At 45.0% G+C, this 14,367-nt stretch overlaps 1 protein-coding gene across 3 annotated transcripts in view; it reads left to right on the forward strand.

Moving 5' to 3' along the window:
* nid2a (nidogen 2a (osteonidogen)) overlaps positions 1-14,367 on the forward strand; it is a 116,370-nt gene that overhangs the window by 78,399 nt on the left and 23,604 nt on the right. Inside the window, exons 13-20 of one of the 3 annotated variants that reach the window (XM_063184650.1) lie at positions 1,423-1,656; positions 3,352-3,579; positions 7,466-7,693; positions 8,463-8,675; positions 9,018-9,230; positions 10,100-10,312; positions 10,768-10,995; positions 11,298-11,525. In XM_063184650.1, the coding sequence (XP_063040720.1) occupies positions 1,423-1,656; positions 3,352-3,579; positions 7,466-7,693; positions 8,463-8,675; positions 9,018-9,230; positions 10,100-10,312; positions 10,768-10,995; positions 11,298-11,525 (1,785 nt within the window). The remainder of the gene's footprint in view (positions 1-1,422; positions 1,657-3,351; positions 3,580-7,465; positions 7,694-8,462; positions 8,676-9,017; positions 9,231-10,099; positions 10,313-10,767; positions 10,996-11,297; positions 11,526-14,367) is intronic. The other 2 variants (XM_063184651.1, XM_063184652.1) reach the window with 2 other exon arrangements.

The raw sequence follows: 14,367 nt of genomic DNA on the forward strand, positions 1-14,367 counted from the left end.
TCTATCTATCTATCTATCTATCTATCTATCTATCTATCTATCTATCTATCGGTGCGTGCATACAGTCGGTGTAGTAATGCTAGTGTGCAGTCGCATGTAGGCTACTTACACGTCCAAAACGGGATCTATGCGCTCGTCAAACGGCTCCTCCTCAGCTGAGTCCATGCTGTCAGGATATCCATTACTGAGACAATCAATGTCATCATCAATGTCGTCGTCAAATAACAGCTGTAGGACTTTATCCGTATTAAAATAGCGACGCTGCATCTTCCTGAGTTTTTTAAATTTCGCGCTGTTGGGAAACACCGCTATGCGCAACTGCGAGAAGGTCATTTACGCACATGGCCAGGCAAAACACAAGCAACCGAACATGATGGTTACGCATGGACCAATCGCGTTTGCTTTTCGCTCTAACGTGGGGAATCCCCTGATTTTGTCAACCAGATGGGCGAATACTATTGGCCGAATAAGATATCATTGACCTTTAAACTCCATGGTTTGGGCTATTGTTATTTTACGCAACCTTGTTCAAACCCGGAAGTAGATTTCGCGTGTAGAACTCGCTTGACAAAAGTTAATCAAACACAAAAAATAATGAAATCTAGCGAACAGAAACGATGGATTCTAACAGATAACAAGTTAATGCTTCAGTCTACAGCCTTGTTTTTGAGGAATAAAGGATTTTATTATCATCAAAATGTCGAAGTCTCCGTGGATTATTTCAATGAGGGAATTCAGTCACTTGTAACACCTAAAGGTAAGCAAACTCATAACACATCAAATTCAAACTTTAAGTCTTCAAACTTAAGGTATATCTTTATGGTGGTGTAAATGAATTTTACATGGGGTTTCAGACCGTTTCAAACGCTCCTATTATGTTTATACATGATGTTAGTTTGACGAAGTCGGACAATTTGTTTACATTATCAATGAACATAGCGTGCGGTTGATGGAGGATTATGAGCTAACCGTGGCAGCTACAATCGTTGGGTTTTCTGTGTTTGTAGAACCAAGTGTGTTTATTAGTTGTGTGTATCGATTTTCTTTCTGAAACATTTTGTTTATACAAATATGTTTGTACTTGTTGTTTCGATCGTCTGATGTCCCGTATGCGCATCCGCTAGGGGCGCTAACGCATCAAAGGGTTAAGGCAGATGGGGTCGCCGGCGACCCTTTTCACTTGCTGAAAATGCCTAACTACATCATAACAACATTGCGATGACATTACAGAGAGCCATAGCGCTGCGCTAAGGGGTTAAAAAAACGAAGCCCACTAAGCATTTCACCCATTATTCTGTTTATCCCTGTCCAATTTTGTATCTGCAAGTGTTGTATGCAGCGATTATATACTCGGTTGTAAGATGTTTTGTGCAAAAGCATCTGTCAAATGTAGTGTAATGTAATGTAATGTTCTCGTCCCAGAGCCTGAGCGCCCCAAGACGCAGTGTGAGCACCACAGGGACAGCATCCAGGGCTCTCAAGATGGCTTCTCCCTCCTGGGCGCCTTTGTCCCCGAGTGCGATGAGCAAGGTCAGTACCGGCCGCTCCAGTGCCATGGTTCTACGGGTCACTGCTGGTGCGTGGACAGCCAGGGACAGGAGAGAACCGGCACCAGGGCGCCCCCTGGGTCATCCAGACCAAACTGCGACGAACCAGGTAGGAACAAACACCTGAACAGGTAGTACAGCTAGCTCACTGAGGGCCCAGCAGAGCTTGTGCTCTCCCAGTGCATGTGCTTTCAGTGTTTCATTTCATTTCATTTATTGTTTATTTGACAGGGACAGTGCACAACATACAATTGAGCCAGATTATAGCCATGATGCTAATTTTCATCTGTAGTCCCTTGACAGGAATTGGTGTTTAAAAAAAAGGATTAAAATTCATAATAATGCAAAACTGTGACAATAATACAATGGGTGCACTATTTGCAAATAGGCCTACATTATATTACATGGCCAAGTATACATAATTAAAAAGATAAACTAAAGAAACAACAACAAAAAACACACCAGATATATGATAAGATAAACATCCAGACGGTCAGTGACTAAAAATGTCCACAGTGCTGCCCCACTTTTAGACATTTCTTAAGACCTGATTTAAAACTACTAAGCGTGTTGCTTTGCCTAATATTTGCAGGAATACTATTCCATGGCCCTGCTATTTTATTGAGAAGGCCCTTTGTCCTAAAGTGGACTTTCTAAACACACTTATGCAGTCCCCTCTAGATGATACTCTTGTATTATTTATGGGTTTGTTCAGACTCACAAATTGCTTAAGGGGAGGGGGATCAAGATCATTTATAATTTTGTAAAATAAACAGCAATTTGAGAAAGAAATAAAATTGTCTAAACTATATAAACCATACGTCTGGATGATAGGACAGTGATGGTATATGTTGGATGTTTTGTCCAGAATTTTCAGTGCCTGTTCAAAAGATTTGTGTATCAGTGACAAGGCAGTTGTATTTGTTTGGGACCAGGTGGTCAAGCTGTAAGAAATATGTGTTATAAATAAAGTTTGGCTGCCTCTAGTCAACTGATTCCTTATTACCTTAATTAAAGAGATTCATTTTAACCCAACCATTAAAGGGGTATGCCACTATTTTGGGGCTTTTCACTAGCTTAGCGACATGCTCCCTCTTTTAACTTGTCTTAAAACAAGACAACGGCTTACATGAAAAATAATACACTTAACCACCTATATAAACCCTGGCCAACGATTTTAACTGTATTAAGCCCCAAAATAGTGGCATACCCCTTTAACCTTTTTAATATGTTTTTTTAAATGTTGTAACTAGGGCGCTAGGGAAACACTACGTAGTATTTTTGTCATGGCGCCCCTGCTCACATGGTTTAATCCAGGGGTGGGGAACTTATGTCTTAACTGGCCCCCAACATAATTTTAATGTTATGCAGTTTCAAATGAAATATGACATATTTTGCAAAGAAATGTTAGAAGTTACATTTGTAATATACAGTAGTAAATTTATATTTTCAGGGGACTTAGTATAGGCGGGGTCTGTTGTAAAGGTAAAAGGCTGTAAAGCCTTCACTACAGGCCGGATGTGCTGGGGGAAATCCTGGTTTGTGTTCATGGTACGGCCCTTTGACTACTATGCATTTCTCAACAGCGTCGTTGCTAACTAAGTTAGCAACTTACTTGGCAGCAATGCAATTTCCCATTGGCAACCTACGGTATTAAATTGCTGATGCTTTTGTGAAACAAGGTCCTGGTTGTGCTGTGTCCAAAACAATAATCAAGAACTACAAGTACGTCAATCTTAGAATAAATGTGATTGTAAATGTTGATTACAAATTTCCCCTGACCTTAATACCCTGTTATCGGCAGTTCTTCCAGAGCGTCCCAAGACCCAGTGTGAACACCACAGAGACAGTGTCCAAGGATCTCAGGGCGGACTGGGAGCCTTCGTGCCTCAGTGTGACGAACAGGGTCAGTACCGGCCGCTCCAGTGCCACGGCTCTACGGGTCACTGCTGGTGCGTGGACAACCAGGGGCAGGAGAGAGCCGGCACCAGAACCCCTGCAGGCACACCTCCCACTAACTGTGACCAACCAGGTGAGAAGGCCTGTCCAGGCACCGCAGCTTGCAGCTGTTGGAAAACTAATTGTGCATCCATGTGCTCTGGGAATTATGATAAATACCAAACACTGACATGGGAAACACACATGAACGCCACTTGGTATTTACCACTGGGAAAATTGTTGAAAAATGTTATACACGTTTCCAAGAGCACATGAATGCGTATTCTTTCCTTCATTTTCAAGTACATCGGTGGCTTTGATATTTGGCTTTTTTGACAGGTTTTGTTAGTTCGTGTACAAACTGGCAGTTGACATGTACTGTAAGTGTAATGATACACAGGGCAAAAATGTTAAGTAATGTTGCTCGGCAACATTATCGCTGGCTCCCAAATGTTCTGTTGGAATAGAGAAGTTGTCTGTTGCTGATCCAAGTTCCCTTGATCAAGACTCAAATACTCAAATACAAATTGTCTTAAAGTAGTATCATTGCCTAGACATATTTCTTAAAAAGTTGTCCTGTGTATCATCGCCTTAAGGAAGTTATCACAGTACATTCACAGTACAATCTCTAAAGAAGCTTGTCTAGCTGTTGCGACTCTGAGAATATACAGTAGTTTGGCTAAGCTTAACTCCTGTTGCCAGCCCACTTCTCTGAGGGAGATGCAAAGGACATGTCTGACTTGCATTCATGAAATGCCTCTGCATGCTGCTGGTTGAAGCCGCAATACCCTTTCCTTCATCTACCTGCTAGTGGAGCTGGTACATCATTTCTTTAAACACACCCCATCAAGCCATTGGACATCAAAATGAATTGGTCAGAATTGGTCAAACTTTCAAATGTTCTATATAGTGTGCCTGGTCGGACATGGGTATGTTTCTCGACACCTTCATTGCTAACTAGGCTACTTACTTGATTGCAATACAATTGTCCATAGGCAACCTGTTAAGTTGTTTACTGGTTAGCAACCATGTTTTCGAGAAAAAGGATCCTGAGTCTATGGGATTTTTTTTACCAATGTAATGACATACAGTACATTTACTTGATTCCTTCCTCACTTAAGCAAATATGCGTATCTGCATAAGAGCCTTGCCGGTGGCAATCCTACAATGACTGGTACTCCAGCCACCACCCCACGATCCTGCTCCCCCGCAAAAAGATAGCAAAATCTGTGAAAAAAAAAAAAAACATTATTGCAGCTGTTATTGTTGCAATAGCATAGTAATAGCACTAGGGCTGTATCGATATTGTATCGAACCGAGAAATCATGATACTCAGAGTCACGGTACTGTATAGAAGTCAAAGAAGGCAGTAGACACCCTTTCAATGTTCTGTTGTCCTTCAGGTCCAGAAAACAAGCGCATGATATGATGCGCTTCCAAGCTTCAAATCATCATCATTATTATTACTTTTAAACTTAAAAAAAAAAAATAGTAGCCTCGTGTACCCTACTCTACCTATAACCTGTCATATATGTATTTATAATTTTATTTTATAATGTTGACAAATGTGAAAAAAGCAAATAAATTAATTGAAAAAGGTGCATCTAAAAATTGTGGGGTGTATCCAACCGTAGGTTAAAAATCATGATATGAACCGAATCGTTACAGCCCTAAATAGCACAGAAATAACACATTACTGTAACAGCACTACTGTCATCGTGGGTGGAGTTTTGCAATGGTGCTGCCCCCCTCGCAGGCAGGTGCCACCCCAGGCAATTTCCCATTGACCCGTCCCCTAGGACTGCCCCTGGGTCTAGGGTGGTAGGTACAGGGTGGAAGCGTGTGTGTGATGAGCCTGGTGTCCAGGTGTTGTTTGAAGGACCTCTATAAAGTGAAACAGTTGGATACCCCTAACCCCTAACCTCACCACAGCTACATACGGTACAGCGTGTTATCTCACAGTGCTCACAGAGCTCCAGAAACACAGCTGATTAATGGACCCTTGAGAGTTCATGAAATTGTCTCAAGGTGAAACACAAGGGAAAAGAGGGAGTTAAAAAGGCAGACACGTGCAGGGTCGGATTAATGCACAGGCTAGATATGGCATTAGCCTAGGGGCCCCCACCAGCCAGGGGCCCGCTGATTAGTCAAAAGGGCGACAATTTTTCTGAATCGTAGATGCAGTATTGAAAAAAATAATCTCTTGTTAATATTCCTCTCTATAGTTGGACTTAATTCATAGCTCAGATTGATGATCCTTATGAAGCTTTTTTTGGGCTTTTACGCCTTTATCGCCAGCGTAATGTAATGTAATGTAATGTAATGTAATTTTGTCTTTTGCCACGGATGACTCATTGCTCCCTTGCAGCTCATCTCGACCCTGCTGCTCATGTTCATCACACTCTCTAACCAAAAAAAAACCGAAACGAAAAAAAAAATGTATGAACGTGTCTGAAATGTTTGAAAGATTCCCCCCCTCCCCCTCCACCCGTGCCATGCAGTGTATGCATCTGGATGTATATGTAAGCCACCCATGATTCATCTGTCATTCCTGGAGCGCCGGCCCGCCGCATGTGTTGTATATTTATTGTCTGGAAATGCTTATCTGTCTGAGAGAGGCAGTAATTGCCCCCTCCATTAAACAGACTATACCATCTGTACAACTTCCAGATGGCATTGTAATTTACATCCAGCCTGGAGAGCCTGGGGTAGTGGGGATGTGGGTGGGTTGGGGGGTGGGTGGGGGTGGGAGTGTTTAGCTGTCTAGGGGTGGGCTTGGTAAAAACATGCCTTGACCCTGCTAAAGGAGATGTGGATGGGATGGAATCCCTCTCTGAGCTTGTCACAGGAGTTGTCAGAAAGCAAAGCTCCTCAGCCCTGATGTCAAGGCGACCTGAGCTGTGTCTTCATCTGCCCTATCACGGGCTGCCCCCTCACATACACACACACACACACACTATACATTCCAGACATACACTATATGTATGCTGCTTTGTGTGTGTGTGTGTGTGTGCGTGCGTGCGTGCGTGCGTGCGTGTGTGTGTGTGTGTGTGTGTGTGTGTGTGTGTGTGTGTGTGTGTGTGTGTGTGTGTGTGTGTGTGTGTGTGTGTGTGTGTGTGTGTGTGTGTGTGTGCGTGGGTAATTTGGAATGATGATGTGGATGAGATGCACTCCTTTGAGCTTTCAACACGCTTTCACTGCCAAAACCAGTCTGCCTGCATGTTTGCAGACACATTTTACTATCTGGTGGTTTTGTTTTACCTTTTCTCATGTTGTGGCATGGGCATCGGGCATTTTCCTTTTTTTTTAGTTTTTGGGCTTTTTATGCCTTTATTATGACAGTACAGTAACAGAGAGACAGGAAGTGAGCGGGCAGAGAGAGACGGGGAAGGCTCGGCACATGACCTCGGGCAGGAATTGAACCCGGTTTGCCGGTGTAGAAGTTGAGTGCCCAGGCGATTGAGCCACGGCTGCGGCAACAGTTTCCAGTGGCATGATGTCAACAAGAACAGAATAACCTGTTACTCTACCATTTAGTACAGCACTGTTCGGTTCGGTACAGGTCTGTTCGGTTACATTATACAATACATTATACCGTTACAGGCCTAGTTAATTATTTTCTTAAGTCGTCATAACGCATCCCTTATTGTAAAGTGTTACTGCTAACACTTTAATCCAAAGCGATTTACAGCTCTTACAGGGTTTGGTTACATTCCCTGATGGCCTTGATGAAGGTGTAAGCCGACAATTTTTTTTTTCATTGGGTTAGGTGCCTGGCCCAAATGTACCTCAGGCATGGAGGGAGAGATTGGTAAGGTGGTAAGGTGGTGATTGAATCTGCAACCCTTAGATCTACAGTCCAACTCCTTACCCATTACACCATGGCTGCCCCTATGTCCTCAGCACCTCACCAGGTTCTCTCTCTGCTCTGTCCTGGTTCCCTCTCTCCTGGTTCCCTTCTCTTCTTACTCCCTTTCCAGAGCGTCCCAAGACCCAGTGTGAGCACCACAGGGACAGTGTCCAGGGGTCTAAGGACGGCTTCCCTGTTGTAGGAGCCTTTGTCCCCGAGTGTGATGAACAGGGCCAGTACCGGCCGCTCCAGTGCCACGGTTCTACGGGTCACTGCTGGTGCGTGGACAACCAGGGACAGGAGAGAGCTGGCACCAGGGCGCCCCCTGGGTCATCCAGACCTAACTGCGATCAACCAGGTAAGAACAAACATCTGACCAGGGCTACGTTTCCCAAAAAACCTTAAGTACGTAGTACTTAAGCCTAAGTAGTACGTAAGTATGAGGGGCCACTTAAGCAATATATCACACCACTGAAAGTTTATGCATACAATAATTTAATTGGCCCACATACAATATATTTTCTCGCACATGCCATTAAAATGTTTGTGCAAAGTGCATGTGCGAGGTGAAATAGTGTATGTATAACTTTAGTTACGATGTTAACTTTAATAATGATGTGAGACCTATTCTGATATATTGCTTAGGTTGACCCTCATACTTAAGTACTACTTAGGCTTAAGTACTCCTTAAGGTTTTTTGGGAAAGCAGCCCTGGTAAGAACTGTCCAGGTAGCACAAAGGCTGCACATGATAAGGAGGAGCTACATTATGGACACCTTTGACACAGTTCAGGATACTCTCCCGTTGGGTAAAATTGAATTGATTTGAATGTAATTCACTTTGGTACAGTTGAATTAGGTACTCTTAACTTGGGTTAATTGATTTTAGGTGGAGTTGAATTGAAGCTGAGTAAAATGACACTTAATCCATTGAAGGTCCATCGACTCAAAAACCTCATTGATTTGAACTAATTTGCACAACTAAAAAATGCTTTGTCAGAAGGATTAGGTGAGTCTTCCTATTTGAGGAGGATACTGGATTATTGTAAACCAACATACTCAGCAGCACCTCACTAGATTCTCTCTCTGCTCTCTCCTGGTTTCCATTTCTTCTTACTCCCTTCCCAGAACGCCCCAAGACACATTGTGAGCACTTCAGAGACCACGGTTCTCAAGGCGGACCTGGAGCCTTCGTCCCCGAGTGTGACGAGCAGGGTCAGTACCGGCCGCTCCAGTGCCACGGCTCTACAGGTCACTGCTGGTGCGTGGACAACCAGGGACAAGAGAGGGCCGGCACCAGGGCACCCCCTGGGTCATCCAGACCAAACTGCAATGAGCCAGGTTAGAAAAAACACCTATCCAGGTCACACCAAAGCTGCAAACGATAACGAGGAGCTACAGTATTGACGCCTTTGATGCTGTACAGCAATTGAATCGATTGGAATGTAATTCACGTTGGTACAGTTGAATTAGGTACTCTTAATTTGGGTTAGGTGAGTTTAAGTTGAATTAAATGACACTTAATTGGTTGAAGGTCCACTGGCTCAAAAACTTTATTGGTTTGAATTAACTTCCACAACTAAAAAAGTATTTGCAAGAAGGATTAGTGTGAGTTCTCCTATTTGAGAAGAGGCAGGATTATGTAAATCAACATACTCTCTCTGCCCCTCTCTCTACATCCAGAGCGCCCCAAGACACATTGTGAGCACCACAGAGTCCAGGGTTCTCAGGGCGGACCGGGATCCTTTGTCCCCGAGTGTGATGAACAGGGCCAATACCGGCCGCTCCAGTGCCACGGCTCTACGGGTCACTGCTTCTGCGTGGACAGCCAGGGACAGGAGAGAGCCGGCACCAGAACGCCCCCTGGGTCACCCAGACCAAACTGCGATGAGCCAGGTAAGAACAAACACCTGTCCAGGTCACAACAAAGAATTCTTTAGTAGAGTAAGATACATCAAGCCCATACACATTTCCTGGATCCATATGACGTCAGATGAACGCCCCTTTAGGAGACCTTCGGTTAGGAGACCTTTGGAGACTTTATGTTAGTCAACTTAACTAGTCTATATTAGCTGACGTGAGTAAAGGATTTCCTTAGCTAGATGCTAGCAGAGACTGTCCAGTACCTACTGGAAAAAGTCACAAGTGAACTTATTCGTCTTCCAACTTCAACTGTGTGTGTGTGTGTGTGTGTGTGTGTGTGTGTGTGTGTGTGTGTGTGTGTGTGTGTGTGTGTGTGTGTGTGTGTGTGTGTGTGTGTGTGTGTGTGTGTGTGTGTGTGTGTGTGTGTGTGTGTGTGTGTGTGTGTGTGTGTGTGTGCATGTGTGTGTGTAAGCGTGTGTGTGCGGTTGGATTATGTATATGTAACTCCCAGGTTATTGCACTTTTGATGCAAAATCCATATCGATCTCTCAGAAATCAGTATAATATTTTCTGGTTTCAGCTGATACACAAGACAATGATGAAGATTAGCAGGCTAACCTCAATTTTGTTCTGCGCTTGCCCGCCAACGCCCTGTAGGTGAACTGCAGCTAAATGCTGCTTAATGGGGTGAATACCGTAGGAAGTGGGTTGGCTGTAAGAAGGAACGTGTCTATGTTCCCACAGCCCATAGGTCCCACATCACGAAGACTTAAAACATACATTTTTAGCTCATTGGTGCCACAGTCCATTGGTCCCAGCATATTCCTGCAGCTCCATGTTTCCACATTTAAATAAAGGTTATATGAAAATGTGGATTCTACTCTGCCTCTCTCTACATCCAGAGCGCCCCAAGACACATTGTGAGCACCACAGAATCCAGGGTTCTCAGGGTGGACTGGGAGCCTTCGTGCCCGAGTGTGATGAACAGGGCCAATACCGGCCGCTCCAGTGCCATGGCTCTACGGGTCACTGCTGGTGCGTGGACAGCCAGGGACAGGAGAGAGCCGGCACCAGGGCGCCCCCTGGGTCACCCAGACCAAACTGCGACCAACCAGGTAAGCACAAACACCTGACCAGGTGAGAAGGCCTGATGATGCCCTCATCCATTTGAAATGATCTGAATGAGGATCATCCATTTGCACAGTTCTGCCACTTTCTGTGTGCATTTATCAACCGGTCATCATGTGTGCATTTATCAGTAGTTCCTTAAAATTAAATTGAAGTGCATTTTATTGAATTTGGCGCAGTCTGTTTGGAGGGAATGAAGTTCAGTTAAGTTGGGCTGATTTGAAGTTAAATTAAGCTGTGTGAAATGAAATATGAAATGAAAAAAAAAACACAATTTGCTTGAGATCCAATTCATGAAATGGAACTGCACTGAGTAAACTAGCACAGCAGTAGTTACAAATCCCAAATTATGCAAAAGGATAAAGCCAGTTGATCTATTTGGGAAGATGCTGAATTAAATTGAAAATGACACCCCCCACCCCCCACTCCTATTCTGTTCCAGAGCGTCCCAAGACCCAGTGTGAGCACCACAGGGACAGTGTCCAGGGTTCACAGGACGGATTCCCTGTAGCAGGAGCCTTTGTCCCCGAGTGTGACGAACAGGGTCAGTACCGGCCGCTCCAGTGCCACGGGTCTACGGGTCACTGCTGGTGCGTGGACAACCAGGGACAGGAGAGAGCTGGCACCAGGGCGCCCCCCGGGTCATCCAGACCAAACTGCAATGAGCCAGGTAAGAAACACCTGTCCATAAGGGGTTAGTGTAGGCGATGCGTAGTAAAAATGCATCTTCTCAATTTGTGCTCAATTTTACTGATGCATGTCATCAGTCGTCATCAGTCCAGGTGGATGACTGAAGAGATAAACATTATCAAAGAACAACCTCCATGGATGTTAGATTTTGTAAAAATGTATTATAATGTCATTTTAATGTCATATTAATGTCAATATTGTTTGACGATGTTAACATCGCCTTGTGTTGACCCTGATATGTTCTTGTAAACCCGAATCGTAACACTAGTGTCCCCTACACAGTTCGTCCAGAGCGTCCCAAGACCCAGTGTGAACACCACAGAGACAGTGTCCAGGGTTCTCAGGGCGGACCTGGAGCCTTCGTGCCTCAGTGTGATGAACAGGGTCAGTACCGGGCGCTCCAGTGCCACGGGTCTACGGGTCACTGCTGGTGCGTGGACAACCAGGGACAGGAGAGAGCCGGCACCAGAACAGCGCCGGGCTCCGCTCCTACCAACTGTGATGCTCCAGGTAAGAACACAGGACTGTACAGCCAAGAAGTAGCCATCTAGAACACGGAACATGGGTAGCATAATCTAGAACACAGAACATGGGTAGCATTCTAGAACACGGGACATGGGTCGCATTCTAGAACACAAAACATGGAGAGATGTGCCAGGGTGTGAACATTGTGTTTGCTCTGCCATGCATAGTCGTCTGCTGAACAGATTCAATGTGATAGAAAGCTAAGACCCACTAATGTTTGCCTTGCAGCTGTGGTTCGTACATTGGTTTAAGCCACCACCCCCACCCCCCTGTACAAAATCTAACATCAAAAAGTGTACTTATAATGTTAACAAGCGATCATAATAACAAAATAACACATGAGAAAAGCTTGATTTTGATTCAAGAGAACAGTCTCCCAGTTTCAACCATATGGTTTTCGCGATTGATACTTATCCAAGAGTCCATTTCTCTTGTTTCTCCATTTGAGTGGCTCTGGTGTTACTAATCAGAATTACAGTAGATGCCCAAACTCCTCTCCAAGATGGCCGCCAACTGGCAGAGCTTTCCTCCAAGAAAGGGACGAATGAAACACAGCGATTTCCTCGAAAACCATTTGGTTTGACACGTTCAGCACATGGTTCTTGCCCACCAAGGGAAATTTTCTGCCGTGACCTCACCTCGTTCCAACGTTATCCTCACCGAGCCTGGTTTTGACACCAATCAGTTTAGCAGTACTTCCCTTCCCTTCCAGTACATTCCCCTGTGTGCTGTGTGCATCTGCCTGTGTGCCTCTGTGCGTATGTCTCCTGGCCGTGACCTCTTCAAGGCTAAACGTGTGCCCTCTGAGACATCTCTGTGTCGTGTAAAACATCCCTGTCAAGCAGTTTGTGCAGCACGAGTGACCCGAGGATGCCTCCCAGCAATTTGGTGTGACACTGAGCTCCGAGCCCTGAGCCCCGGGATTTTAGGAAAGTGATGCCAGATGGTGGTATCAAAATAAAACAGCACAGCAGCAGAGAGAGCAGAGCATAGCACAGTGGTACCCAAACTTTTTTCAGCCGGGTTCCCCTTTAGGACTTAAGAGTATTGTCATGATTTCTCATTTTTATGCAATAATGTCCCTTTTTGTCCACAACCCCCCTTCAACACCTCCGCCAACCGCCTAGGGGTCCCGACCCCCCAGTTTGGGAACCACTGGCAGAGTGGAGCGGAGCCCGCGCTCTCAGGATCCTCCATGTTGTAATTAGCTAATTGCCTGCGTACAGGACACGACCCTAACACGTTAATTTGGGGCAAACAAACATGGCATGGGCCAGGCCTATACTTTGGGAAGATTACACAGCATGCGGAGCGCAGTGTGGTGATGTGGGGTGGAGCCTTTCCTGCCTCTTTGCCTGCCTGCCTGCCTCTCTGCCTGCCTGCCGCTGTGCCTGCCTGCCTGCCTGTCTGTCTGTATGCCTCTCTTCCTGCCTGCCTGCCTGCCTGCCTGTCTGTCTGCTTCTATGCCTCTCTGTCTGTCTGCCAGCCTGCCTCTCTGCCTCTCTGCCTGCCAGCCTGCCTCTCTGCCTGCCTGCCTGCCTCTCTGCCTACGGAGTTGCACAGGCAAAGTCCAGACACACACTTGACCCCACTGCAGTGATTGTGTGCTCTTCACACTTCCCTCCCAAATGCCTTCTCATCTTTCCTCACTCCTTCGGAACTCTGCAAGTTTTCTTCTTCTTCTTTTTCTCTCCCCCACGCCCGTCCTTGCCCCTTTTTTTTCTAGCAGATGTGGAAACATAGCCTTGAACTTCCGGGGGAAAAAAAAAAAGAGCAAAGAAAAACTCTTGTAGAATTGAAGGGATCTTCGTGAATGCTTAACTCTTGTGGAATTGAAGGGATTTTTGTGAATGGTAAACGCGTGTGGGATTGAAATGATTTTCATGAATGGTAAACAATTGTGGAATTGAGGCGTTTTGCGTGAATAGTAAACTTGTGGAATTGAAGGGATTTTCGTGAATGGTAAACTCTTGTGGAGCTGAAGGGATTTTCGTGAATGGTAAACTCTTGGGGAACTGAATACAGTGTATATGTTAAGATGGATGAAATTGGATAAGGCCTTCGGTATGCTTGCTGCAGGATACGCGTGCGCGGGCACGATTCGTGCAGGAACACGTTAACATCTGTATTTCATGTCAATTTCGCGCGCGTTAGGTGCGATATGTTCAAACTCGCTGGGGGTGATCGTAAGAAAGACTGCACAGTTCCAGGCGAGTGCTCTTGGTGAAAACGACAATGGCGGCAACTTTCAAGTTGTCGAAATTGCAAACATTTGTGATCATACTTCCCCGTTGCACTTTGAAAAAGGAGTGTGCAAATGTAGGAGCAGTAGCAGTATCGTCTCCCGGAGAGTCCTTCTTTTTGTTATGTTTTGTTTACAGTCTGTGTTCCCAATTTCAGTATCACAATGCTGCTCTCTCTCTCTCTCTCTCTCTCTCTCTCTCTCTCTCTCTCTCTCTCTCTCTCTCTCTCTCTCTCTCTCTCTCTCTCTCTCTCTCTCTCTCTCTCTCTCTCTTTCTCTTGCTCTGCCCCCTGGATGATACTGCCAGTATTTTGCCTGTTGGTCGGCTGCTTTTAAAGGGACACTGTGTGAGATTTTTAGTTGTTTATTTCCAGAATACATGCTGCTCATTCACTAATGTTACCTTTTTCATGAATACTTACCACCACGATCAAAGTCTAAGTATTCATTGACTGGAAAAATTGCACTTTTCATACATGAAAAGGGGGATCTTCTCCATGGTCCACCATTTTGAATTTCCAAAATAGCCATTTTTAGCTGTAAAAACGACTGTACTTGGACCATACTAGACAATATTTGTTTATT

The sequence above is a fragment of the Engraulis encrasicolus genome, chromosome 19 (assembly GCF_034702125.1).
Source record: "Engraulis encrasicolus isolate BLACKSEA-1 chromosome 19, IST_EnEncr_1.0, whole genome shotgun sequence".
Classification (NCBI taxonomy): Eukaryota; Metazoa; Chordata; class Actinopteri; order Clupeiformes; family Engraulidae; genus Engraulis; species Engraulis encrasicolus.